The 27,730-nt window shown below is 48.0% G+C and overlaps 1 protein-coding gene and 1 long non-coding RNA gene across 5 annotated transcripts in view; one reads left to right on the forward strand and one right to left on the reverse strand.

The window, feature by feature from the left end:
- The window catches only part of LOC122693727 (CXADR like membrane protein), a 98,682-nt gene extending 78,410 nt beyond the window's left edge, over window positions 1-20,272 (reverse strand). Inside the window, exon 1 of the mRNA XM_043901479.1 lies at window positions 19,930-20,272. Coding sequence (XP_043757414.1) covers window positions 19,930-19,957 — 28 coding nt within the window. The 5' untranslated portion in view covers window positions 19,958-20,272. The remainder of the gene's footprint in view (window positions 1-19,929) is intronic.
- Window positions 18,099-27,730, forward strand: part of LOC122693731 — an 87,466-nt gene continuing 77,834 nt past the window's right edge. Inside the window, exon 1 of one of the 4 annotated variants that reach the window (XR_006341003.1) lies at window positions 18,099-18,210. This is a non-coding gene — a long non-coding RNA (uncharacterized LOC122693731). Of the gene's footprint in view, window positions 18,274-27,730 lie in introns of all 4 variants that reach the window. The other 3 variants (XR_006341001.1, XR_006341004.1, XR_006340999.1) reach the window with 3 other exon arrangements.

Genomic DNA, 27,730 nt, shown 5'->3' on the forward strand with positions numbered 1-27,730 from the left:
CCCTGTTCTCCACCATCTCCCGGAGCTTGCTCAAACTCACATCCATTGAGTCAATGATGCCATCCAACCATCTCATCCTCTTTGTCTGCTTCTCCTCCTGTTGTCTATCTTTCCCAGCATCAAGGTCTTTTCTAATGATTGGGTATCCTCATTTTGCAGATAAGGAAACTGAAACTCAGGAAAAAGTGACTTACCCAAGGTTAACAGAGCTGATAGAAAATGGAGTTATTGCTCTCCAGGGCAATAAACTCACCCCCCACTAGAGTTTAAACATTCCAGCCCCATGAGTCTAAACGTCCATGACATAGAGGCTAGGGCTTGCCCTTCAGATTAAGTTCTTCTTGATACTGCTAAGTCACTTCAGTCATGTCCAACTCTGCGACCCCATCCCTGGAATTCTCCAGGCAAGAACACTGGAGTGTGTTGCCATTTCCTTCTCCAATGCATAAAAGTGAAAAGTGAAAGTGAAGTCGCTCGGTCATGTCCGACTCTTCACGACCCCATGGACTGCAGCCTACCAGGCTCCTCCATCCATGGGATTTTCCAGGCAAGAGTACTGGAGTGGGGTGCCATTGCCTTCTCAGGAGAAGTTCTTCTTACATTTACGTAAATGCTCTTTCTACTATGTTATGCTTCCTCATGTTTCCCTCCAAATCTGATTCTTTGGGAATAAGAAGTAGTTTGAAATTTTTTTTTTTGTGGCATTCCGTCTATAATAGGATGTTTCAACTGCAACCTTCTTTCCTATTCAGGGAAGCAAGGTGGCTAAGGGAAGGAAAGGCATGGGTTTGCCTGGACTCAAACCACATGCTATCCTAAATCTGGCTCCTTTTCCATATGGATATTAAGACACTATCTCCTGCAACGTAGTATTTCACGTCTAGGCCTGACATTGGGTTTCCTTGAGCTGATCTGTTAAGCACTGGAAAAATAAACAGCAGTGCCTCCCACTCGCTTCCTCCTTTTGAAGATGTGTCTGATCTCTGGGGAGACTTAGCAATGGATGAGCTTGCTGGCTGCCCATCTGAAGAAGGGCCTTCTGTCTCCATGCAGTGTCCACAGTGAGTGCTCAGTGGTGTCCAACTCTGTGACCCCCTGGACTGTAGCCTGCCAGGCTTCTCTGTCCATGGGACTTCCCAGGCAAGAATATTGGAATGGGTTGCCGTTTCCTACTCCAGAGGATCTTCCCAACCAGGGATCAAACCCGAATCTCTTATGGGGGGATTTGCAGGAAGATTCTTTATCACTGAGCCAGCTGGGAAGCCCCCACCCATGCAGTGTCCTAAGGTCCTTTATATTCTCTTTCAATTTCAGGCCTCCTTTAATCCAGAAGTTAGGAAACATTTAGGAATTTTTTTACATGGTTGTTTAAGAGTTATTTAATTCATACCCTGTTACTCAACCCAGCATTTTTTCCTTTGGCTTCAGCCATCTGGTTTGTGTTCGTTGTGAAACATGATAGCAGAATATTAAGCTTTTCAAACTACAGGCAGGGAAAGGGAGAAAAGGACTTATCTTGCAAAAGTGGTAGCTTTTCCTTCGTCTTTCATGACCCAAAAATGTAGTTGGAAGCATTTTATCTTCGGCTGGATGGCAAATTACTTGGGTCATCGCATTTGTCAATAAAAGTTGCAGGCTGGCAAGTCTCGGTTGTAACTGGGAACAGAACTCGTTGGGTCCCACATCTCAAAGAAAACATCAGAACAAGGTCTTTGTGATCCTATTTTAAGAGTTTACCCTGAAAGATCTTGTCCTGGCCTCTGCACCAGGCAGAAGCTTGAAGGTTTATAGGAGTTTGACTCCTAGGGCTGTAAGTTACCTCTAAAAGTTCTTTTAGCTGGTGATTTCTGAACTCTCAGGTATAAACTGGTGCTGCTGGCCCATGACAAAATTTTCCTTTTGTAGGGAAGGAAAAATGTAAATGATGTAATATGTATGGTGTCAAATGAGATGAAAATAAAATACTTAGAATGGTGCCTAGCATACTGTGAGCACTCAGTAAATGTTAGATGAGATAGACAGCTGTCCAAGCATGGCTGTCAACTGTCTTTTTGTTTCTATTATCGTTGTTGTTGCAATTTCTTTTTAGGAATAATTGTAAAAGGATGATAGTTTACATTTTTGTATAATGTCAATAATCAGCAATATTTTAAAAGTGGACACCTGATTTTGTGTCCAAATTTATTTATGCATTAATCACTTTCTAAAAAATTATTTATTTATTTGGCTCCCACGGGTCTTAGTTTCCCCACGCGGGATCCTTTCTTGCGGCGCTTGGACTCTAGTTGTGGCTCACGGGCTTAGTCGCTCCACAGCATGTGGGATCTTAGTTCCCTGACCAGGGACTGAGCGCTTGTCCCCTGCACGGCAAGGTATATTCTTAATTACCGGACCACTAGGGGGGTCCCCAAATTTATTTTTGAAATTTCACTGACCCCTGAAATCTAAAAGTCTGAGAAACCATAATCTAGTCATGCCTATACTTCAAACTAAATTTTGCCTAATCCATGAATGAATTCCTTTCCAGTGACCCAAGGCACCTAATCACTTGGGTCTTATCTGTCTCTGGATGGGGAATCGGACTGATGGCTCACAGTACCAGGACTCTGTAGACTTCTTTCCAAATGGGACCCTAGTTGCTGAGCCCCCCGCCCCCCATCCCCTTGCTCAGAACTATTCTCTCCCACTTCAGCTACCTATTCTCCCCTGGCTCATTAGCATCCACTGGAACCAAGAGAGTTGGGAGCCGTGTCTCCCTGGAGACAGCCTCACCAGCTACGCAGTCTCTGGACAGCAGTCACACAAGTGACAGCAGAACACTTCCGTCTGTGAGCCGAGCCTGTCAAGCTACGCTTCACCCTTGCTGAGAATGAACAGAGTGTGCAAAGCCGGTGTGTGTATCTTCCTGGCTCTATTTATATCACCTGAGTGAGAATCACATTTGGGGTGTAATATACTGATACTCCACGTGTTTCATCTAGTGTGAGAGACACTGGGGTAACGCTAGGCTCAGCTCTTCCCTGAGGTTGAGGACAAGGTGGGCCATTCATTCATTTGTTCAACAGCTACCGTGTGTACTACTACACTGCGTGGGACGCAAAGACAGATCAAACAGGACCATGCCTGAGAAAGCGTGCAATAATATATTTCAAAGGGTAGAAGGAGATTGGTGACATATGGATAGTTTCTGGGAGTTTAGAGCAGAGATGACTTCAACCAGAGGGGGAACGTGGAAGGTCGTAGAGTGAAGAGGGATTTAGGCCATTCATCTATCCTACAACAAGATTCTTCAATCAGAATCCATAAGACTTAGGGTCCCTTTAACAGAGTGTGTATTTAGGGATGGGACTTCAGGAGGCAAGGGTGAGGAAAGAGGGGCAGCGGGAAGATGAGAAGTGGACACTGGCCCAGTACCTCTTATCTCCTGGGTATCCTCTTAGAGAATCGGATGGGCCACCTTATCCTTACTGAATCCAAAACCCTGCAAAGACAGGCTGCTGAGCTGAGGACCAGCCACGTTGGGTTCCATTTTACTTGATTTTTCAACCCCAAGAACTTGATAGTTAACTTACTCTTGTAAGGTTCACAGGAATCCAGAGAAGCCAAACAGAGCTGGAGCCGTGGGCTCTGGCCTCAAGGTCAAAATAAGTCAGAAAACTGCCAAGTAGCACAAACATCTAGAAGCAGAGGGAGGCTGGAGATCTGTCCTACAGATCTGGACAACAGCTGACCTTAGGTCTAAGGCTACCTCAAGACTTTCCAGGGATTGGAGATGGTTGAAACCCTTCCTGAGTCCTTATACTGGACCCTCCATTAAGTTCAGAACCCTCAACATTCATTACTGGGGATGCCGTCCTTTTGGATTTATGACGTATATTTAAAATATCTTGATTGTGGTGATGGTTTCATGGGTATATTTATATGCCAAAACCTAACAAATTATATACCTTAAATAGATACAGTTTATTATATGTCAATTACATCTCAATAAAGCTGTTTGTTTGTTTGTTTTTAAGTACTTAGAATTGGTGTGAAGATGGCTTAACAGTAAAGAACCTACCTACCAATGTAGGAGATGCAGGCTTGATCCCTGGGTTGGGAAGATCCCCTGGAGAAGGAAATGGCAACCCACTCCAGTATTCTTGCCTGGAAAATCCCATGGACAGAGGAGCCTGATGGGCTATAGTCCATGGGGTTGCAAAGAGTCAGACACAGCTTAATGATTAAACAAAAACAACCTTCTCAACAACAAAGCCCTCAATAACTCAAGTCCCTCCTCCCCGCAGATTCAGTTCCCCCTGAAGATCTATTTAGTGTGAGGTTATTCGGTAAGGGAGGCCACGCCTGACAACACAATAGTTATGATGGGAGAACTTCCAAGTTTGCATCATTTCTCACCTGATTCCCACTGTTCTTCCATCCCAACATTTTTCTCTTTTTCAGTCTACAAAGCCCAGGCTCAAATCCTCACTTTCTGTCATTTATTAATTAAGTGACTTTGGACAAATTACTTCTCTTAGTTCCAGTATTTTGCTCATCTATAAAATGGAGATGTCTTAGGGTTTTTACAGAAATGAATTCAGTCTCCATATTGGGTGCCTGGCTCACAGCATGGCTTCGATTAATGGAAAATGAGTGTTAGTCGCTCAGTCATGTCCAATTCTTTGCGACCCCATGGACTGTAGCCTGCCAGGCTCCTCTGTCCATGGAATTCTCCAGGCAAGAATACTCGGGTGGGTTGCCATGCACCCCTCCAGGGGATCTTCCCAACCCAGGGTCAAACCCAGGTCTCCTGCATTGAAAGTGGATTCTTTATCATCTGAGCCACCAGGGAATTTGGTTGCAATAAGTGGAGAGAAAGACTAAAGAAAACAGGAGTATTTAGCTTGTAAAATGGAAAAGCAGGACAGGAGACAACCATGAAAGAATATTGGGCTTTGGGATAGAATGAGGATGGGCAGCTATGATGTAACAGCAATGACATTAGCTGTCTGTCTTGAGCTTAGTTCCTCTTCCTGAGTCTCAGTGTCCCTAAACAAAAGGGGGATTGATCACTACACACTTCAGGCTGTGCTTGTAACATTAGACAAGGTGATATGTATGTGAAAATGTCTAGCACAGTACCCATCACAGACAAATGTTCTTAAAACATCACCTTACAAACTGGCGGGCCCTTCACTTTTAAGGCCACTATGGCTTTTCCGAATCTTTGTAGCCTTGGTGGGTGACATTTACCTGGAAAAGTGACTCCAGCTCAGAGCGTAGAGTCCCTCCCAGGGTAAGAGCTGTCCTGGAGAGGACAGGGCTCTGCAGGTCCTGAGCACCCTGCAGTGTTCCACTGGAGGGTGGACGACCATCTTCCAGAAGGGACTTCTGCTGGGTGGGAAGGGGAACAGATGGACGCATAAAAGTCTTCAGGAACTGAATCCTCTGTGTCAGGAAGACAGGAACGGGGAAGGCAGGGGAAGGGTAGAGGCAGCCCCAAATGAGCTGACATTCCCTGTAATAAACACTGTATCGGCAAACCCTAGAACAGCCAGAGAAAACTTGATAAACCCAAGATAGCGGCACTTTCTGTCCTGGGCATGACAGTTCCTGTTTTGAGAGACAAGACTGGTCTCCCAGAATTTCCAAACCTCCTTTGAGCACATACACTCAGGGTGCTGAAGTGTGTGATCTCCACATACCCCTTCTCCCCCGCCTCCCCCAGGCCCTCTGCCCTGGGAGGGAAAGAAGCCCAGCTGCAATCAGGTACCCTGGTCATGATCAGCAGGGCGCACAGGCCATCATCATGGGCCCCTCTGCAATCTCTAATTCAGGTGACTATGTTCTATACACAGGGTCTTTGAAGATGTGTATATGCTTTAAAATCCTTAGCGTTTCTGAGTTGCTTGAAGAGCTTTGGGCTAGGAGCCAGGATACTGGGCTGGCCATGAACTGGCTGCATGACCTAAGGAAAGCCAGCTGACCTTTCTGAGCCTCAGTTTCTCTCGCTCCATCTCTCCCTTCCTTCCTGAAAGGTGTTTTCCACGGACGAGCAGCACTGGCTGGAAACTTGTTGGAGACATGGAATCTCAGGTCCCCATCCCAGACCTGCTAAATCAGATCTTGCATTTTAACAAGATCCCCAGGTGATTCATAAGCACCTTAACGTCTGAGAAGCACTGGCTTAGGTGACTGAATAGCACATGAACTTACGGCACCAGCTCTGCAGTCAGACTGCCTGGGTTCAAACCCAGGCTTCATGGCTCAGAAGCTGTGTAACCTTCAGCAAGGACTTCACCTCTATAATGATCCACGCCCTCCTCTGTAAAAGGGATCCTAATAGTATCTACATAGTAGAGTTGTCATGAGGATTAAACTATTAATGAAATAATATATACAAAGAGCTCTGTACAAACAAGGGCTCATTACATAACTTTTTTTCATTTATAAAATGTCTCAGTTGCTATGCACACCGTAGAGGGTAAAAAGCAGACATGTTTATTCATCTCTTTCCTGAGCATCTACCTCTGTGTAGATGCACTGTGGGGATCCAGAAATTGGCATACAAAGTCCAGACTCTTGTGGAAATAGACAAGAGACAAGGGGTTGAGCAGCAGTAAAAAGAAGACTTCAGGTTGTGATAAATGTTAGGAAGAAAATATAGCAGGGTAACGTGATGTGCCCAGACCGAGGCTGGGTGGAGCTCAGGAAGGGTCTCATGGAGGTAATGTTTGTTAGTGAAAACTGTAAGGCAAGAGGAGCCTTTAAAGACCAGGGAAAGAGTGCACCAGGTGAGGGAGAGACACGTGCAAAGGTCCTGGGACTGAAGCAGCTTCAGCATCTTCAGGGCAGACTGTGTGGGTCTATTCTTGTGCCAGGGAAAGCAGTGGGGACAGAACTGGGGGCTCGGGGAGCAGGGAGATCTGGGTGGGGGGGTGGGCACAGGCACGGCATCAGCTCACACTGTCTGTGTGGGAAGGGTGGCAAGGGATCACAGGGGTCTGCAGTCTCCCACTAAGGAACCCTGCAGGGCCCGCCTGTGGCAGAGCTGGAAGGACCTGGAACTTCTCCCTCCAACCTCAGCTTGTGCAGGGTGACAATCAAGACCCAGAGAGTGAGATAGATGTCCAAGGTCCTTCTCCACACTGCCTGAGGTAGGTCCCCAAACTGGCCTGAAAGCTTCGAGTATGTGTCATTTCCAGAATGAGGCTGAGTGTTCACACACTTCTCCATGTATCCTCCCCCTACTCCACGCCCCAGCTGTGTCTCCTCCTGCTTCTCACCCACCCTCTGACGCAACGACTTCACCTCACATGACACATACTCTTGCTCCACCATTAGCTAAAGTTAAGATCTTACACCTTAATGACTCTCCTTTTCCAAAACCCACATTTCACTTCCTGTCTCTGCCAAACATTTTGGCCTTTAACCACATTCTGTCTGACCTCTCTCACCGTTTCCTTTTCCCTCTGTCAGTCTGGTCCCCCGACCGGAACTTCGATGAGCAAGTAACCCAGGACCCAGGAGTTGCTTCATAATGGAAATGTGAATCCTCTGATAAAATCCACCCACAGTTAAGCCCTTGGAGATCCCAGGGAAAGCAACACACACAGATGAAACTAGTTACAAAACCACCCTAGGTCAGAGCCATCTCTCCCTATTACAAGAAAAGTGATGGTTTGACTTCTCAGTGTCAGGGTGGGATTAAAGTCACAGTAGAGGGACTCCTTTGGTGGTCCAGTGGTTCAGAATCCACCGCCAGTGCACAGGACATGGATTCGATCCCTGGTCCAGAAAGATTTCACATGCCATGGGGCAACTAAGCCCGTGGGTCACAACCTCTGAATCCATGCTCTAGAGTCCGTGCTCTGCAATAAGAAGCCACTGCAATGAGAAGCCCTCGAACCACAACTAGAGAGTCACCCCCTACTCACCACAACTAGAGAAAGCCTGCACACAGCAATGAAGATCCAGCATAGACAAAAAAAAAAAAAAAATTTTTTTTTTTACAATTTAAAATCACAGCAGAAATCAGCTTTGTCTGAAGCAGTTCTAACTGAGGGGATGAACACATCCATCTCCAGGCCTGCCTGTCACCCACTCCTTTGAGCTGCTCTTATTTCAGAGTCCCTGCTGAGCATGTGACTTGGAGCAGAGAGAAAGTAGACAAATGTGGGTTATGCTTCTTTTACTTTGAGGCTGTCCCGCCACCCTAGACATGCAAGTATCTTTTCCTACCTTGCCTTGTCCCTGTGATTTTCACAAGCAACAGTCAGGTCTGAGAGCAAAAAGACTAACAGACGATGACACGCCACCATCACTCAGAGGACAGAACACCTGCTTTGACCCGGGTTCAACTCTGAGATAAGCCCAGACCTACAGGAGCTGGTGAAGCATGGAGGAGTTGGCCAACCACCTCCTCACTGAGCACAGGTTCACGATGACGCCTATTTCCATCCCAGTGAAGTGCTTGTCATGAAGGGCTGGGTAACCAATGCCAGCTTGCTTGCAAAGTTGGGTCAGGTTCCTGCAGTAAGAAGCAGGCATCAGACAGGAAATCCTGTAGTTGAGGGGCACTGCTTACATAGGCTTGCATTGTTCCTTCAACTACTAATCATGGAAGCCTACTCCTTGACAATAATAGGTTTGTCAGACACTCTGTGTTCTCACTTCCCGTGTCCCCAGGGCCCAGGGGCATAGGCCGCTGTGGCCCCGCAAACACCCTGAGTAATTTGTTGTCGGCCACTGCCTGCTCCAGCCTCACCCCAATAAAAGGGAAGGAGATCCAGAAAACTTCAGAACCTTTATAACACCATCATTCCAAGGACAGATGGAAAAGCTTAACCACAATTCACTCCGCCTGCCCACACAGCACCACGACACCCTCTAGCCTCTCACCTCCATGGGGTCAAATCTGGGACCTTGAATGCTTTTCCCTTCAGCCTATAAACCCACATCTTATGTGTCATTGGGCATCACCTGAGGTTATAGCAGGTGATGGTGCCAGATCAGGGAACTAAGGTGTGTGTCTTCCATTCCCCAGTTCCTGCCAAACGTGCCTGATGTCCCGCTCTAGAGCTTCTCAGATGTTTCCGGTGTTCTGTGGGAATCTTGAAGATTCTGGTTCAGTGGGTCCAGGTGGGACCTGAGATGCTACACTTGTAGCAAGCTCCCTGTGCTACCCCTGCCGCTCACATGAGGATCACACCTGAAATAGTGACATAGTCTACATTTGGTTGGGTGACCAACCAAATGGTTTTTTTCAGGATTGTCCTGATTTTAGCACTGAAAATCCTGTATTCCAAATTCTAAGAACCACCCTCCAGTCCTGGGCAAATCAGGACGGTTGGTCACTGTACCTATTAGACAAACCTCAAGTCCTCCCAGGGTAGACAGCAGTCACAACAGGCAACGATCTTTCAAAGGAAGCTCATTCACTCCCCGCTCCATGAGCTGGCAATGAGACAGCAGAGGTGGGAACGTGTGAGGGACCCTGCTTGGTGCTGGGGGGTGTTTCTGCCATGGATAGGGGTTCTCATGGTCCACTGGAGGAGGAGGATGAGCAATCGTTTAAGAGTTAGAAGACCTGCCTTCTCAAAAAAAAAAAAAAAAGACCTGCCTTCTCCTTTTGATTCTGCTCATTAGCTATGTAACACCAGGAAAATGTCTTAACCTCTCTGATTAAATGGAGACTGACAATACCTGTCTCACAAAGCTGTCATGAAGATTATATGGGCTAACATACACATAAGCCCTAAGCCTGGAAATAATGTTTTTATAAATCCCACCAACACATTCTATAATCACTGACTTGTGTTTCCTCTGCCCGCCCTACCACAGATACCCCAGTGGAGTCAGTGGTGCGCAGGGTGAATCCACCAGGTCAGAGAAGGGAAAAAGAGGAAGAGGACCTTTGACTCCATGTGACAGGTGACGCAGGAAAGATGAGCTTTACAGAGGACGCGTCTGCTCTTTGTGTGTGTGTGTGTGTGTGTGTGTAAGTCTCTGGTTCTCTCTGTGTGTCTCTGTCTCTGTGTGTGTGTCTGTTTCTCTGCCTTTGTCTCTGTCCTTCTGTCTCTTTCTGGTTTTTTTTTTCTGTTTTTTTCTGTCTTTCTTGTTTCTTTGTCTTCCTGTCTTTTCTCTGTTTTTCTGTCTCACTGTCTTGTTTCTCTCTCTCCATCTCTGTCTCCCTCTCACTACCTGCCAGAGCAGGTATACTGAGTCCAGTGACAGCAACAATACTGGGTCCAGAGCAGGAAGGGCAGAGTGAGGGGAAGGTCAGGCTCAGGTGGCAGGCGTGTGAGGGATGGTCATCTGACTCCCTCAGGGCTTGGGAAGCTGCAGGACTCCAGGAACAGGGAGAGAGAGGTGGTGGAGCAGAGACGGAGGCTGTGAAGAGGGGTTTGCATTTCTAGCTCTCCTCCTTTGAGGGTGACAGGCCAAGAGGCGGGAGCCCGTACTTGGCCATTGGCTGAAGGGCTGGGGGGACGGACCTCCAGCCAAGGAAAGCAGATGGAGACCAAGCCCCTGCTGGACACCCAGCCTCTACCCACCTGGCCCAGGAATCCATTCTGAGTGGGAATTCTAGGTCTAAGGAAATCTGGGACACCCAGTTTAGCCCTCTTGAACGGGGAGGGAATCACACTCTTTGCTCTCTTTGCTGTTCAGGTCAGTGGAAAAAAACAAGACATTTTCCTTCCCACCTTGAGGTTTTCCTTTCCTCCCAAATTTAAACAGGAAATACAATTCAACATGTCGAGTGTGGGTGTTGAGCTCACTGGATCTAATTTTGGTCAGGACGAAAGTGGAGGGTGCGGGGCCTTGCAGCTGCTTCTCAGGCCAGATTCTCAAAGACCAGGTGGTGGCCACTCGGTCCCTGAGTGGTCTCCCATCTGTGTGTCCCCACAGGTGTGTCATCCATCTGTCTCTCCCTCCCATCTTCCCCAGGTCAGTGCCGAAGCAGGAGGCAAACTCAGATCCAGTCTGTACAGCTTTGCAGCCTAAGTCAGAATACTTGACCCCTTCACTCTCACTCTTCTGACCCAAAAGAGGGATGATGATAATACCGGCCTCTCGTGTTGCTCTGAGGTTACCAGAAATTTCTTGTACGAAAGTCCCTAGCATGATGCCTGCTACATAGCAGGTGCTCAATAAAACACTGCCTGAGAGTGAAAGCAGAAATGAACCAGCCTGTGTTTGCCCAGGCTGGACAGCTCAAGTGGGCATGGGCCTCGGGGAGCTTGTGTTGGGCAGGGCAGAGCCAGCCCCTGTGATCTGGCTTCAGTGGACAGTAAGCAGAGTGGGTGTTTCTTGCCCAGGACTGAGTAACACAAAAAATTACTCTCCCAGAGCAGTTACAGAAACTGCAGTGCAGACGGAGTCTATGCACCTCCTGGGGTCATGGGGCAGGGTGACATTCCCCAAAGGACATCTGGGGACTCATCTGCCGGATGGAGGGGCAGCGGTGGTCGGAGCCCTGAAGGCCGGCCCTGCTGGCCTGGTGTTGGCTGATTTCAAGCAAATCCTCCAGTCCCCCTGGGCTGAGCCTCTCCCAGCAGGGACAGTCATTTATTAGCTTATTATGTACTGAGCAGGATGATAAATTCTTTGTATGCACTGACTCATTTAATTCTCACAACAAACCTATGCGTTATTAGATGTGATCACTGGTGAGAAAACTAAGGTCAGGAAGGGGCAATGCCCAAGGTCACATGGTTATAAAGAGGCCCAGCCAGGACCCCGGGGCCGGGTGCTCACAGAAGCGGCTACCCCGCCGGTCCACATGGCCGTTCCTGTGCCTGCCCCGACTCTTCCCTTGAAGAGTGATTGGAAATAATTGGAACTGTCACTGGAAGTAATGAGAAGTGACAGAAGCTGGGTTGGAAGGCTTATTGCTCCGAGTCGGAATGACCCCCACAAACGCAAGCCTAAATTTAAACAATGAAGTCGCAAAGCAATCTCCCTCTCCAGGATTTTACACCCCCTCACCCTCCAACACCCCAACAAGAAAAGTAAGGATATGTCAGGGGCTTAGACTGTTCAATACAAATGGATTTCTTATGGAACAAAAAAATTCCTTCTTGGCTTGATCCTATTTGCTTTCCATGTGGACAAATGCTATTAAACCTCAGGTGAACAGACTATCATTCTTAACTAAGAGATCAAAATTCACTGATGTATTTCTCTCTCTTTTTCTTTTCTTTTTAATGTCCCATGAGGGACAGGGAACCAGAGGCAGCCATGGAACTGGCAGGCTGTGATGGAGAATGACCCATAACTTTCAATAGGCGAGGACTTTGGGAGGTCCGATCCCTCCAGGAAGCACTGGGCTGAATGCCAAGGACACACACTGCTGAATCCATCCCTTCTTATGGCGATGGGGGTGATCCATCAACCCACCAGCTGTTTATTTAGCACCAGCCCCACTAATGTGCAAGTGCTGCTGACGACCGGAGAACATCAGCCACCAGCGAACATCAGCCACCAGCCTGAAGAGCCACATAGGAACGTACAGCCCATCCCATAAGACAGCACAGGATGGAGTTGCTTTCTCCCTGGGACACCTAGAAACCCTGGCACTTTCCTCAGTGACAGCACTTGTTTATGACAGCACTCAATGACAGTCTTGTTTATGACTGTGTCGCCCCACTGGGCTGACTTCTTAGATGGTGGGAACTGCATTTCATATCACTGGCCCTGGGAGTCTAGCACAGAGCCTGAACTGTAGAAGGAGCACCCCCCCACCCCTTCTCTAATTATTTTGTGAGTGAGGGTGTGTGAATGAAGTCAAAAATGTTATGGAACACACATGAGAGCTCCTGGAAGCTCCCAAAAGTTGTGGCCACCTTTCCCCTGTGCGGTAGAAAGAGCTCAGAGAAGCAGCTCCATAAAGCCAGGAAGGCTAGCTTTTAGCTTTGGCATTCTCTTCTCTTGCTTTTTCTATGCCTTCCTCTTCCGCCTGCTCCTCTTTCATCTCCCTGTTGTGATGGCCTGAACTCTTCGGATCCCCTTGCTGCCTGGCTTCAGAAAAAGCTCCCATATTCCACACTGGCGTCTGAAGACGGCTGCCCATGTTCCCTTCTCAGCGTGGTCACAAAGGCGGTGGCTTCTCCCCTGCCTTCCGCAAAGACAAAGCAGACCTCAGTCTTATCACCAGCGGACTCTGGCTGGGGCTCCACACCGCTGTCACTAGCAAAATCAAGACTGTTTGATTTCAGCCTTCTTCCCCATTCTGGTCTATTCAGTGCCAAAGGAAACAAACTTTTATTTTCCCAGAATCTAGACAGTTAAGAAGCTCAGATAACCAGAATTTTTTTTTTTTCTTTTCTTTTTGGTACAGTCTGCATTCTTCTTCGGGGACAGGAAACAAAGAAGTCAAAACTGCTGAAAAGAGGAATTTAACTAGAAAAGGCAATATATAGGGCAAGTCATAGCCAAACGTACACCATCATCACCCAGGCTCAGTACCAACAAGGAGCTTGAGCTCACTCATCCGACTCAAAAGCACAGCAATGACCTTGAGGACTAGGAGAGTCTTCTGGTTCACTAGCGTATGCAGCTTCATTCATCGGCAGACGTAACCTTTGTATGTCATATGCAGTAATTCCGGATCCTAAACAATAAACATTAACCCAAACAAACATTTCTTAACCCTCTGAATGGAGTATGGGGTAGGGGGTGATAATGTTCTAACTGAAATTTCCACTGTGGGATGTATGGTTTAGAATTCTTTAAACAAAGCCTTGGTTCAACCTGACCCCCTCTTCCTGGTAACACAGAAGACTTGATTTCAGAATAACTATGTGCCTCCTGAAAATTGGAAAGCAAATCGTTTTTGGAATCTAAAATGCTTGCTTGGTGTCCTGGCTCAGTTGTTTACTAAGATGGTAATCTTGAGAAACTCACTTTATTTCTCTAGACCTTAGTTTATTTATTTGTGAAGTGGCATAATGATGACATTTACCCTCAAGTGATTTGAGAATGAGATAAGGTATGTAAACTGTGGAACTTTGTACAAATGTTAGCAATAAATTCTGCGGTCATAACAATCCCACCCACATAGTCCTCTCTCAGGTACTATGAGGGAGCTAAAAATATACAATTCACATTTCAAAACCCAACCACAAGTTCAAGTCCACGCAGGGAGACCATTAAGCTATATCCTTAGTGGGTGCACTTTATCATATGTAAATTATGCCTCAATTTTAAAAACTGAAGGAAATGCTTAATCCCTGTAAACAGTTCCATAAACAGACCTGCTACTCAGAAGTCTACCCTGGGTGTCCACGCTTGGGGTTGTTTTATAGGTAACTCTGCTCAGGACGAGGCCCTTTGATGAGTATTTCAGGTACTAAACTTCCAGGGCAGAGGTCTGTGGCCATCTACCCTGACCTTGAATGATGCTGCCTGGCTATCAGCACCCCAGGGCAGACCCAGGGTGTAGTTACTGCTCTCTTCACATCAGGCAGCCAGCCCTTCTGGATTCATAATCATATGCTACCGATTCCCATGAGTGGGCAATGCCTGAAAAAAAAGAAATCAAACAAGCATGGTAACACCCATGTGTTCTGACCACAGCCATGTCTGGACCAGCTGACAAATTCTCAGAATTATAAAACAAACCAGAGAATGTTAGAGTATAAGGAAACTTAAGAGATAGCCTGAGTCTAGTAACCTCATTTCACAGAGAAAGAAACTAAGGCTCAGAATGGTAATGACTTGCCCAGAATAAACCAGTGAAACCATGAAGTTGCAGCTAGAGCTATTGATTTCCTGCTCGATTCCTTGAAGGCACACCTACATCTTTAGGACTTCGGGTATAATCCCTTCCCCCCAGTACACCAGACAAGGCACTGCAGAAGTTTCCAAGACTTTCAGTTAAGATGGTTAAATTGAAATGCTGTGACATCTGCCCTATTTTTCAGGCAATTTCTCAACATAAAAACCAAATGGCAATTATTCAGTGCTTAGCTCATTTAAATGGAGCATCTGAAGAGCAACTGTGATCTTGGAGCTCAACTAATGAGCTAAAGTGGAGAGAGAGAGATTTTCTACCTCGAGAATGTGTGCTAGGATAGATTATGGAGTTAGGGGGCCCTTCTATTAAGCTACTTGTTTAAGTTTAGCCATATCTCTCTGAACTTTGATTCTTTCTTCATCACAAAAGAAGGGGTGGGTTTAGATCAAGGATTTAGTTGGGTTCCAAGGAATGGTATTAGGAGGTTGCTGAACCCCTAGAAGTTACAGGAAAATTTGATGTGTAAATGTCTTTTTCTAAGAAGTGGATTCAGGGTTTTCATTGGATTCTCAGAGGGGCCTGGGATTCAAAATTTTAAGAACAACTGCACTGATTTAGATAGTATCTTATCTTTTCCCCATGTCTGATAATCTCTGACTCTACCTTTTAAAAATGTCTGTCTAATTCATCATCATTAGTAATATTTATGAAATATACTCATGCACACTTTGCCCAGTTGAGCACAAGACAAAAATTGAATGAGACCAGATATGAGCCTACTGGGAACATATCTTTATAATGACCATCACTATTAATGTGGGAAGATGAGGGAAGGACATGGAAGCCTACTGAGACTGATCATCAAGCCATGGGCCAGTAGGCTGTTCAAGCACTCCTCAAACTCATTTTCTCAGAAACAAAGCCCCTTCCCCATCCTGGCAAAAGTTTCAATGAAGTCTGCTGTTAATCTGGTGCTAACAGGATTTTGGTGGTGGTCCAGTGGTTAAGAATCCACCTGCCAATCCCGAGGGACATGAGTTTGATCCCTGCTCTGATGATTCTACATGCTGCGGGGCAATTAAGCCCGTGAGCCACAACTACTGAGCCCGAGCGCGCTATAGCCCGTGTTCCACAACAAGAGAAGCCACTGAAACGAGAAGTCCGAGCACCACAACTAGAGGAAGGCTACTAACAGCAACAAAGACCCAGTGTGGCCAAAAATTAATTAATTAATTAATGAGTAATAGAAGAAAAAAAGTTTTTTAAGTCTATTAAAAAAATCTGGTACTGTCGATACAACCAGTTTGTATAACAGATGTATTGTCTGGTCCCTGTCCATGTAATGTTCTATGTAAAATTTTTATACATAATTAAAACAGTACAGGTTGTATTTGCATTCATGGACAAGGAAACACAAAAGCAAACAGTTAAAACTAGGCTCCTCACAGTTGGGTTGTTCCACAGTCAAAGAGTAATCATATTCCAAAGCTTTCACTTCTCTTGACCTTAAGTGTTCCAAATGTTTCAAAAATCCAACTATTCTAACAGATAGTTTCCACTCTTTCAGTTTATGCAAGGTACTGAAAGTGATACTCAGATGAATGAGGCATGGAGCTTACACTCTAAGCATTCAGATCACTATAATACAAACCAGCACAACAGAAAGGCTGTTGAGATTCAAGGAAGGAATGAAAGTATATTCTGTTGGCAAAATCATGGATGGGTGTGTGGAGGAAGTGGTATCTGAGGTGAGACTTAAAGGGTGAACAGGATTTTGATCTGAAGTCAACAATCTAAGGGTGGAGCGTAAGAGGGCATTTTTGATGGAGGAATTATCATAAACAAAAGCAGAGAACCAGAAAGAAGCATGGGGCATAATGTGAATACAGGAAGCACTCCAGATTTATTGAAGAGTTGTGTGTGTGTCTGTGGGGGGGGGGGGGGTGATGAGTTGTGAATGACACTGTGTAATATCTTTAACATGAGAATGAACCTCAGTGCTATAATAGGCAATGGAGACTACTCCAGGTTTACGGAGGAGCAGAGCAAAATCAAGGAATCAGAGAAAATTTGAATTTAAAATCCCTCCACCCCCATTCTACAGTCAAGGGAGTCAGAACAAGAACCCAGAAAGCTTGCCAGATTCATAATCCAAATTCTTTGCCTTATAACAGCTGTTTCATGAGATTACTGGGGTAGCAGTGTGCAGGATGAAGAAGAGAGAGCTCAAGCAGGAGGCCACGTGGCTGCTATTACAGAAGTCTAGGAAGAAGTTCAGATGGGATAATGAGACCTGAGCAACAGGGGAGAGGGAAGGGTGGCGGGCAGAGGAGGAGCTGGGAGAGCCCACAAAGTCCCCCTTCTTTCTCCTCCATGGAGATCAGAGATCAGATCAAGAATGAACTTCTTGTTCAATCACATCAGAAAGGTGGAACATTTGATTTCACTCACTGGTGGGTCTAGAAAGGAAGGAGTCATTAGGTCCATGCTTGTTCAGATTATGAACGCTTAGCTCTTCGGACTCCCCTTCAATACTGTACTTTCTCCAGAAAAAAGAGGCCAGAAATCACACTAGCAGTGGCCAGAAGCCACCCCGGAACTGTCCCTTTCAGGGACCAGAGATGATTTTAGGATTCAGGCAACTCTGACGGCTTTCCTCCTGGCTTTGCTTGAGTGCCCGCCCAGGCATCCCAGGGCTCAAAACCTCAGCTTTACAGTGTTGTGTTGGTTTCTGCCAACATGAATCAGCCATAAGTATATATATGTCCCCTTCCTCTTGAGCCTCTCTCCTCCACCCCACCCCCCCACACCACCCCTCTAGGTTGTCCCTCTGTGAATTCATACTTGAACAGTTTATTTAATTTGAGATCTGGGATGTCATGAGTCTGTGCACTTCTGACAAAGGCATAGATATGGCAAAAGCTTAATATAGGTGATCATCCTGCTCTCAGGCGACCAGTAGATGAGCATCCAGTTATGCACAATTCTAAGTCAGCAGCCCACTCGCTCTCTTCTACATGGCCTTTGGTATATAAAGACCAAACCCCCATCCTCCCAAAAAAAGACATCACAAGAGACAGCTTCTATAAGAAAGAGCGCCAACCCAACAGATGATATTCTCACCAGAGGAATGATTACACACAGTAGGCACTCAATAAAAAAGGGCCAGGGAATCAATGTTATCTTCTGATCCATGTCTTAGTCTGTTTTCTCCTTTTCATGAACCAAGAGATGGACCATCATCAAAGCTGGCTGATTTCAACTGACCATGTGGGCCAAAGTCACTTTCCACCAGAAACTGTGCCCAAAGGGGGCTGGAGTAGAGCGGGGACTCAAACACCCTTGTTCTATTTCCCTTCCCCAGGCTCCTCCCACAGGCAGGGTCACGCTGACATTTCCTGCTCCATGAAAAGGACTGAACAGGATCTCACTGAAGAAAACATCTTTAAGAGTCCTTCTGTGGAGCTGGAAGGCTGTATTCATGGCAGGTTAGTGAGCAAACAACCTACATTCAAATCCCGTCTCTGCTAATCAGGAGCTTACGGCTTTGAGTGAGTTATTATATTTGACCTCTTTACATCTTGTTTTCTTCATCTGTAAAATGGGGATAATAGTGGGTGGCCAGTAAGGCTGGTGTGAAGAATAAATAAGCTAACAAGATGGCCCATGTAACATGTTCAGCATAATGAGCACTCAGTGAATTTCAACTGTTTCGAGTAAGACTGCTCTGACGTTTGAGCCTACTAACTTCTGGTGATTGGTGGCTTAGGGGTAGAGGCCGTTAAAGGTGACAAAGGTGCCATCCAGATATGCCAGCTGTGCCCAAGAGTGATATTGCAATACTTGGCTGGTATTTAAAAGAGATGAGAAAAATCACGGCTCCTTACATGCCCTACTTGAGCAATAGTTCAGGTTAATCCACCTCTTTTATTCTCTTAACCTGGGTGATGGGTTATTGTTGGCCTGAGGCTGGCCTAGCCAGTTTGTAAGGTTTCAAAAAGAGACAGCCCTAGACGTCTATTTCAGAGGGACTTGTTAGTGCCTCTTCGCTTTGGTTTGGGTTTTCTATCCATCAGGCCCTAAGCAAACTCCTGGTGTTTAAGGCTGTCAGAGACAGAAGGGACTTAGGAACTGTCTGGTTTGCTTGTTTTGGAGCTAAGGGAACCGGAGGCCTGGGTAGTGGGTACGTGGTCCAAGGTCAACCAGCTGGTCAGTTCAAAACCGGGGGGCTGTTCTCCCCTGGCCTGGTGTGCAGGCCAGCGCTCATGCTCCACGCCCGCTGGCTGTCTGGCTTTCTGAACTCTGGCTCACTTTTGGTCCTGGGTCAGGTGTAGCCCACGCTTCCCTGGTGCCTGTGCTGACTTTTCTTCAGCTCCCCAGCCACCTTCCCTGCCCTGGTGCATCCCACTGTCAGCTCTTGCCCATACACCCCGGGCACTGTCCTGTAGACCTGCCTGCTTCCTGCCTGGGGTGAGTCTTTGCCTTGGGGCCTCCCAGGCCTCAGGAGTCCCGCCTGGGTGACCCCTGGAAGGGGCAGGCAGGCAGCACGTCTCTGCTTCCCTCTCTACTCTCCTGTGCTCCATCTTTCTTCAGGTCTTGCTCGGCCTCCCTCAGTCCTGTTCTGCCTCACCATCCTCCTTTTTTCTCCTGCTCCCAGTCCTTTCCCTTCCCCTCTCTTCCTCCCAGGCGCTCCGCACCCTCCTGGTCCTCCTGGTGCTCGGCCCTTCCCCTCTCCGGCTATCCTCCCCCCTCCTCCCCTACTCCTTTTCGTTTACCCTCCAACACATCTGTTTCTAATCTGCGCCCTCCAGGCGCCTGCTTGAAACGAAAAAGCTCCCCCCACCCTCAGGAACCTGGCACAAAACATTCCTGAATAAACCTTCCCTCCCCTAATTCTCCAGTTTCCCCAGATACCCCTGAAACTAAATACCGCCCCCTCAAAGGACCCTCCACACCGAGCGGTTCGCCGCCCATCTCCACCGGGAAACCCCCCACCCCAAAGCCTGCTCCAGGCCCAGATGTTCGATGGCCGACCAGGCGGCCCTCCGCAGCCAGATGTGCTCAGAGTGGCCCGGGAGGCAGGCACAGAGGCGTCCGGCTCACTCAGGGGCCGCGGGGAGGAACGTTCGGAGCCCGCGTCGCCGCCCGGGTGCGGGACAGTGTGTTCCCCGGGGCCACTCGCCCTCCCGTCCTCCCCAGGCACTCACCTAGCCCCAGCAGGACGAGGAGGGTCATCCCGACGCCCGGGCGCGGGCTCCTCCCCGCTCAGCCGCTGCCTGGCTCCGGTGGCGGGGGGGTGCAGCAGAGCGCAGCTGACGGACCTCTGGCGAGCTGGGCGCGGCGGCTCGGGGTGCGCGCGGGGTGGCTGCAGCCATGTGCCGGCGCGGGAACGGCCCCACGCCCCGCGCCCGGCTCCGGGGTCCCCGCGCCCCGCGCAGAGGGGCTTCCAGTGCTCGCCCCACCAGCTTGCACCCGGACGGGAGCGGGGACCCGGGTCAGCGAGGAAAAGACGAGACGGAAAAACGCTACCGCTTCGTGGAACACTTTTCCCTGTTTGGAAAGAAAAAGGAGTGAAGAAAGAGAGAAGGGGAAAAAAAAAAAAAGAGTGAGCTGGAACCACATGGTTGCCTCCCACCGGCAGCCCCTCCCTCGCTCGCTCGCTCGCTGCTCCCTCCCTCCCAGCGCTCGGGGCGCGCGGGGCGCCGGCTGGGCAGCCGCGGGGGTCGGCGGGGGTCGGCCCGGGGCGGGGCGCTCTGTTGGAGGCCGCGGGGAGGAGAGGGCAGGCAGCCGCGGGGGGGGCCGGTGTGGGATCGACCCTGTAGGAGAGAACCGGGGACACTTGGGCCACGAGCGAGGATGAGGCCTTGTCAGTCTCCTCGGTCTGCGTCCTCACTTCGTCCTTATCTCTCTACTTCTCTCGCGCATCCTTTTCTCGCTCACACACACTCTGGCTTCCGCACAAGTCTGCGCTGTCTCGGCTTCCATCTCTTTGCATTTCTCTCGCGTTTGCATTCTCCTTGCCTCTCCCACCTCCTCGCTCCTCTTCCCTTCCTTCCTCACTCTTTCTCCTCTCCTCAGCCATCCCTGCCACGTTGAGTCGGGGTGAAACTCCAGACCCACCTTTCCGGACGGCTCAGCCTGAAAATGACTGTCGGGGCTGTCAAGCGCGGGTCTGGTTGCGCGCTCCTGACTTCCCTGTCTTTCCCTTGGCCTTTGGCCTTCTCTCTTTCACTCTCGGCGATGATCCCGGCAGCCCACCCTAGGATCGGGCCGAGCTAAGCGGACGGGGGTTCAGAACTCGATGCAAAGGGGTCCGTTGGGACGCCCTGGTGCAGACCACCCTGCACGTGGCCCTGGGCAAAACAGGTATCACCCTGTTTCAGAAAAGAAGGCAGAGGACGCGGATTACCTCCTCTGTACGAAGGACCCGTCAAGGAAACCCTGGGGGCGCCGCCGCGCGCTCCCAGGTGCCTGGGGTTGTGCCCACCAGGACCCCCGGCGGCGGGAGGAGACCGCAGCGACTGCCACGCTGAGGTCTCAACAGCACTGGGGCTCTGAGAAAGCCTGGACCTGCACCCCGTCCTCTGGATGTCCTTGGAGAGGTAGCAGCTCCTTCAGCCGTAGGAGGCACGACCTCACCGTGCCCGCTGAGTGGAGCTGGGGCCAGCCTCCGGCGGGCGGCAGCGTCTGCCCTGTGCGCAGGAGAGATTCACCCCTGGGCCTGGCAGGCTGCTCCATCACACTTTCAACCAGTTCTCTCTCCCCGCGCCTTTAGAAGCCAGGAGATGTACTGCTGCTGCTGCTGCTGCTAAGTCGCTTCAGTCGTGTCCGACTCTGTGCGACCCCATAGACGGCAGCCCACCAGGCTCCGCTGTCCCTGGGATTCTCCAGGCAAGTCCTCCCTAATTAGCTTGTCTTTTCCGATTGCCATGAGCCAACCCCATTTCATAGGTGAGGAGAGGACAGGCCTGGAGAGGTTGTGGCGCTCCCACCAGGTCGTTCAGAAGGGAAGGCGAAGGCGAGCTGCTCTTGGGGCTTTGGGGTCAGCTGTGAGAGTTGCGCCAGTAAAATTCTAGCATTCCCCACCCCGCCCCCTTTCCTCACCCATCCCTTACCCCCGATCTTCTTCAATAACAATTTATTATGCATCTACTCTGTGCCAGATGCTTTTTTAGCCATTGAGCACACAAAGTGAGTAGAACTTGGCTATTGACATTTTTTAAACATCTGGAATTAGTATATCTTGGCACCAACTATGGACAAGGAAGCATATTATCTTTTTATTAATTCTTATGATAATACTAAAGGATAGGCAATTTTTTTTTCCATTTTAAAGAGGGGGAAGGACTTTCCTGGTGGTCCAGTGGCTAAAGACTCCGCGCTCCCAATGCAGGGGACCCAGGTTCAATCCCTGGTTAGGGAACTAGATCCCACTTGCCGCAGCTAGGAGTTCACATGCTGCAACTAAAGATACAACATGCTGCAACCAAGACCCAGCACAGCCAAATAAATAAATACATAAATAAAATATTTAAAGCTGAGGAAACTATAACCTAGAGAGGTTAATTATCTTGCCCCAGGTCCCAAAATATTAAAACTCTTCTATTCCAATATTAATATCCTAATATTATTTTATATTAAAATTAAAATATTTTAAAAGTATTTTTGTTCTCCATTTTATATTTCTTGTCTAATAGGAAAAAACACTCATAAATATAATTCACAAATGAATGTGTTGAAAAAATGTCAGTTCTCTTAAAGGCTGAGGAAGGTAGGAAGGTGACTTATAGAGAAAGTGACTTTTTGTCATTTCTGTCTTAAAATTTAATATTTTGATATATTTTCAGATATATGAAAGCTGCAAAAATAGTACAAATATTTTTGATACACTTCATCCAGATTTCTCTTATTTCTTTATATTTATACTTTTTGTTTCTTTATAAAGGAGATATTTTTGTAAGTTTTAAAGCCCCATCTCTATTCCTTCACTGCTGGTGGCCTTTCTGATGAACTCATGATACCATGTATTGCATGAGGGCTGGTGTGCACATAAAGACAGATGTATGTGGGTGCAGGCAGACGTGAGTTTAAACTTACATTGCTCAAGCTGAAGATAACAAAACGCCTTCAGCTCTAAGCTGTTAGTCAGTTGGTGGTATAGGAAATGGGGCTTCCCTGGTGGCTCAGTGGGCTTCCCAGGTGGCACTAGTAGTAAGGAATGTGCCTGCCAATGCAGGAGATGTGAGAGAAGAGGGTTCGTTCAATCCCTGGGTCAGGAAGGGGGCCATGGCAACCCACCACAGTATTCTTGCCTGGAGAATCCCATGGACAGAGGAGCCTGGCGGGCTACAGTTCTTGGGGTCGTAAAGAGTCGGACATGACTTAGCAACTAAACAACAACAAAGCATAGGAAATGCCAATTTCTTATGAGTTTTGCTAAAATTGGGTCATAAACATTCAGTTTACCCAGGTCTAAAGTCTTACAGCCAGTCTATATTGGGCATCTTCTCCTTGAGGAGAGTCTGCAGGTCTCTGGAGATGACTATTTCTGAATCTGAAGCCTCCTATCTGTTGCCCGGGAGCAGAGTGCCCCGAGATGGCTCCGTAACTCAGAAACACATAGCCTACCTATGCTGTGTTCACACTGATCGGGCTGGGTGCCATGGGGATCTGAAGAGGTACACAGCAGTCCTTACCCTAAATGGACCTCTCCAGTCCAGTGAGAGAGGAAGCATCAATATGCGAAATGTTTCCACCACAAACACGAAAGTTATGTAGTTAAGTGCTGGAATAAATTATCCTGACAACAAGAAACACTGGGAATTCCAGGAAGGGAGGGAGCATTATGGGCTTGGGTGGCTGTGAAGGTTCCCTGGGAGGACACTTCTTGAGCCAGGCCTTGGGGGATGGAGAGAATTTCACTAGATGAGAGGACCTGGGGAGGACCACTGAGGGGCAGGGGCACTCCTGAATGAAAACATGGAGTTAGGAGTAGCTGGGGTATATTCAGGTGGCATTGAATGGTATGAAATCCCTGAAATGAAAAATTGGTGGTGCAAAATGCTTTGGAACAATTAGCCTGCAGCAAAATTGTGAGGAGTCCTGAATGTGAGGCAAAGAACTGGACTCTGGAACTTGCTCTGCACCTTCTCCAGGCATCCTGGAAAAAATTTAGTAAAAATGACTTTGATGGAAACCATATTTTAAGAGGTATAAACTGGCAGTGCCCAGCGGTGATCCTATAGATTGGCCAAGGGTGGAAAGCTTTAGTATCCTTTCTTATCCATCAGGCTCTCTATCCCCATGCTTTAGTATAAACAATTACATTTTCTCAACATTTTGTGAAGTGACATGCACATACAGCTTCAAGACAAGTCCCTTACCCTCCCCACTCCAAGTGGAGCCAGAAAGCCACCATATCTCTTCTCCACAGGAATTCTATAGCCACTGCAGGGTGTGCATGAAACAATGGAAGAAAAATCTGAAGAAGAGAAACTGGTTAGAACCTACTGCGTTAAATGGGGAGATGAGGTGAGGGTGGTGAGACAAACAGAAGATATTTGGGAGAAAGATAAGCCAGATTAAATATCCATTGGTCGTTGTGGCTGGGAGAGGGAGTACAAAACAAGAGACAGATAAGTGATCTATTATGTTGTTATATATGCTAAGATTAAAGCTATAATTATAGACCTTCTAGTATATTCCAGGGATTATGTGTCATCAATAAGCCTCACTATAACATATTAAAATGAGTATACCAATCACTAATTGAGTGATTAAGTCAGTTGCATCTCATTCCATGGTTAGTAAATGATTGAGCCAGGATTTAAAGTTAGAAGATGGAAAGACCCCACTGACTTTTGATGATAATTGCTCCTAGGGAGTCAAGTAAGTTAATTTGTCAGGAAGGGAAAAATCAATTTAACTTGAGACACCGTAACTCATAGAAAATGATAAACCACATCTATCCATTCATCCATCTGTTCATCCACTTTTCTATTTTTAGTTTGAATCAATAATTCAGTAAATCCTTGTTAAGTACCTACTAGGTGCCAAGCACTGGGAAGTCAATGGTGAACAAAGCAAAAGTTGTCCTCACCCTCCAGAAGCATATGGTGGGTTAAGGAAGATGGACAACAAAGAAGCAATCACAAACCAGAGTGAGAAATACGCTGAAGGGTGTGGAACTGATGGCAGGGCCCTGTACCTGGTGTAGGAAACATCACGGTAGCCGCCCTGAGCAGGAGGAGAAGGAGATCTGTGCTATGTCTCCTCTTGCAGGACACCTGGGAGCCAGGGGCCATGCCTTCTCATCCCTTTGTATTACAGTATCCATCCGGCCCTGCTCTCTTAGAGGAAGACACATTTCTGAGGGCATTTAGGACCATGCAGCTGCCAGATGATGAATGGAAGGAGCTGCGCACTGCAAGGCAGACAGTTTGGGTTCTCTGTGGCTTTCAATAGGTCACTTGATGTCACAGAGCCTTTTTCTCTTTTCCTGACGCTGTAATGGGGAAGAAATGAGATTCTGATGAAGGTGTCTCACACAATATATAACACATAGGAGACTCAGTAAATATTCATTCCAACTAAAATTTGAGTTCACAGAATTACATTCTCTGCAGTAAAAAACAACAACAACCCCACAAAAAGCCATCTCTTGTCTCATTTTCTTTTTCTCTTAAAACAGGCTATCTTCATATATTTTTTCCTGTCCCACAAGGACATCACTTCTTGCCTCAGCTGTTGAGGGCGCTGGTTTTCTGTATGGCTGGATGGTAAGAGGCCCCAGGTGGCTGTCAGGGTCTTGACTGGCCGCCCTTTGTGAGGCTGTGTTGAGGAGACCTGTGTGCTGATGGAGGGTAAGGAATGAGGGGTCCTCCTGAGGTACAGGAGGCAGCTGTTCTCCCCACTGAGTGGGAAGAGGTGAGAACAGTGTGCCCTGCTCTACCCGACCCTGTGAGGCCACAGCCCCCAGCTTTGACCTGTGTGGTCAGCTGAGAAGCTGGGGTTTTGGTGGGGGTCGGGTTTCCTGCAGCACATTTGTCAGGGAAGAAATGACCCCTGCCTCCCCCACACCTACCAGGACCCTGGAGGCATAGGTCTGTGCCCCCACCCCAGTGGGGTTTTTAGGTGCTCTCAGAAGAGTCAAGAAGCAAGATGAAAAACAGAGAAGGTTAATGTAGTTGCTGATCCTAAGAAGTTGGAATCTTGGCTTTCCACACCACCTTCTTCTCTGAGGTCAGCTAGATCTGGGATTTCCCAGCTCCTCGCCACATTCTACTTTCAATTCCTGCTAAAGTGATACCCTCAGGGATGAAATTCAGAGTTTGGAAGAAGACAGGTTGATTTTGAATTCCTGCAGCTCTCCTTACTGTGTCTAACTTGGGCAAGTTTCTTAACTTCCCTTGGCCTCTATAACTTCGGGTCATCTATAAGAGTTCTCATAGGACTTTTGAGATGATTACATGAAACTATGCAGAGAAAGCAGCCTTCCCTGGTAGTTCAGATGGTAAAGCATCTGCCTGCAATGCAGGAGACCTGGGTTTGATCCTCGGGTCGGGAAGATCCCCTGGAGAAAGGAATGGCAACCCACTCCAGTACTCTTGCCTGGAGAATCCCATGGACAGAGGAGCCTGGTGGGCTACAGTCCATGGGGTCACAAAGAGTCAGACACGACTGAGCGACTAGTGCACACACACGCACAGAGAAAGCACCCAGCACAGGGCACGCTGCGCCCAGCACACTGGGCTCCTCTACGTTCCCTCTTAATCACAAACCAGGTCTGCAGGGGCTGCTGTCACTGCTCAAAGAAGGGGACAAAGAGCATCTCTTCCCTCTCAGGGTGATGTGAAGTGACTGCCTTATAAACACACAGCAAAAGGAGTAGTCAAAGTATCTCTGTGCTGTCTCCCTTTCTCATTCCCCATCTCTGTGATGAGATGAAATTCCGAAGGTTTTCTTTGGTTAATAATATTCAGAACTACCCTCAAGACAAGCTGTCCAAAGGAAGTCTGTGAGAGAGGAATGAGGTTAAGCACTAAATATCAGATCATTTGATAGCCAAGATGAGCAGAGGCATCTGATCTAACATCCTTATTTCACTGAAAAGAGCTCAAGCTCAGAGAGCATCAGGGACCTGCCTAACGCCACACGGCCAGCTGGTGGCACAGAAGTGACCAGGGCTTCAGTCTGATGCCTAGTTCAGTGCTCTGGCCACGTCTCCTACGGGTCTGCTCTGGTCATCAACAGGGCAGGTGAGGAGACCCATGCCTGGCTTCATTTTGCAGCTGGACAGAGACCTAGGTGATTTTCCAGAGAATCCAGCAGCACGCTTTCCTCTGTAACATGTAGACACAGGGCAGAGAGCACAAATGGCCAAGCCAGAAGACAGAAATCGTTCCTATCTTCCTAGCTGGGGATGGGGCAGCTGCATGAGCTCTCCCGTGCTTTCCGCTCATCCAGCCCTAACGGAAGTGTTCCAGCCGTGAGCCCACATTCGTTCCACCTCTGCGCAGCTGCTGTCTCTGCTATCAAGCTGGATGGGTCTTCTGAGTTCCTTTCGGTCAAGCTTCCTCACTTTGTCAACTGCGACCCAGTCCGGGGAGGGGGGGCTGTCTCAGAGACATACTCAAGTTGGAGGCAGAGCCAAGCTGGAGACCGGTTGCCTAGAGACCAGCCCATTGTCTTTCCAGCAGTGTGGACGATGATCACCCAGAGTGGCTCTGCCTCCTCCTGAAAGGTCAGGAATGAGCACAGAAAAGTGCGTGGTGTCTGCTGGCAGAAACACGTGTGACAGGGCCCCAGGAAGAGCTGGGATTTTTTTTTTCTAGTAATGAATGAGGCTGTCAAAGCCATCGAATAAAACTGAGGACAATATATCCAAAGCCTGTGTACGCCACTGGTGTCCTGTGAGGAGCTCCTATGTTTGAAGGCTGAGGTGCTGGGAGCTACGAGCAGCTGTTTGCAGCTGCTCAGTGACAAGACCGGTGTCTGCAGTGGCCAGGC

This window comes from Cervus elaphus, chromosome 1 (genome assembly GCF_910594005.1).
Source record: "Cervus elaphus chromosome 1, mCerEla1.1, whole genome shotgun sequence".
Lineage (NCBI taxonomy): Eukaryota > Metazoa > Chordata > Mammalia > Artiodactyla > Cervidae > Cervus > Cervus elaphus.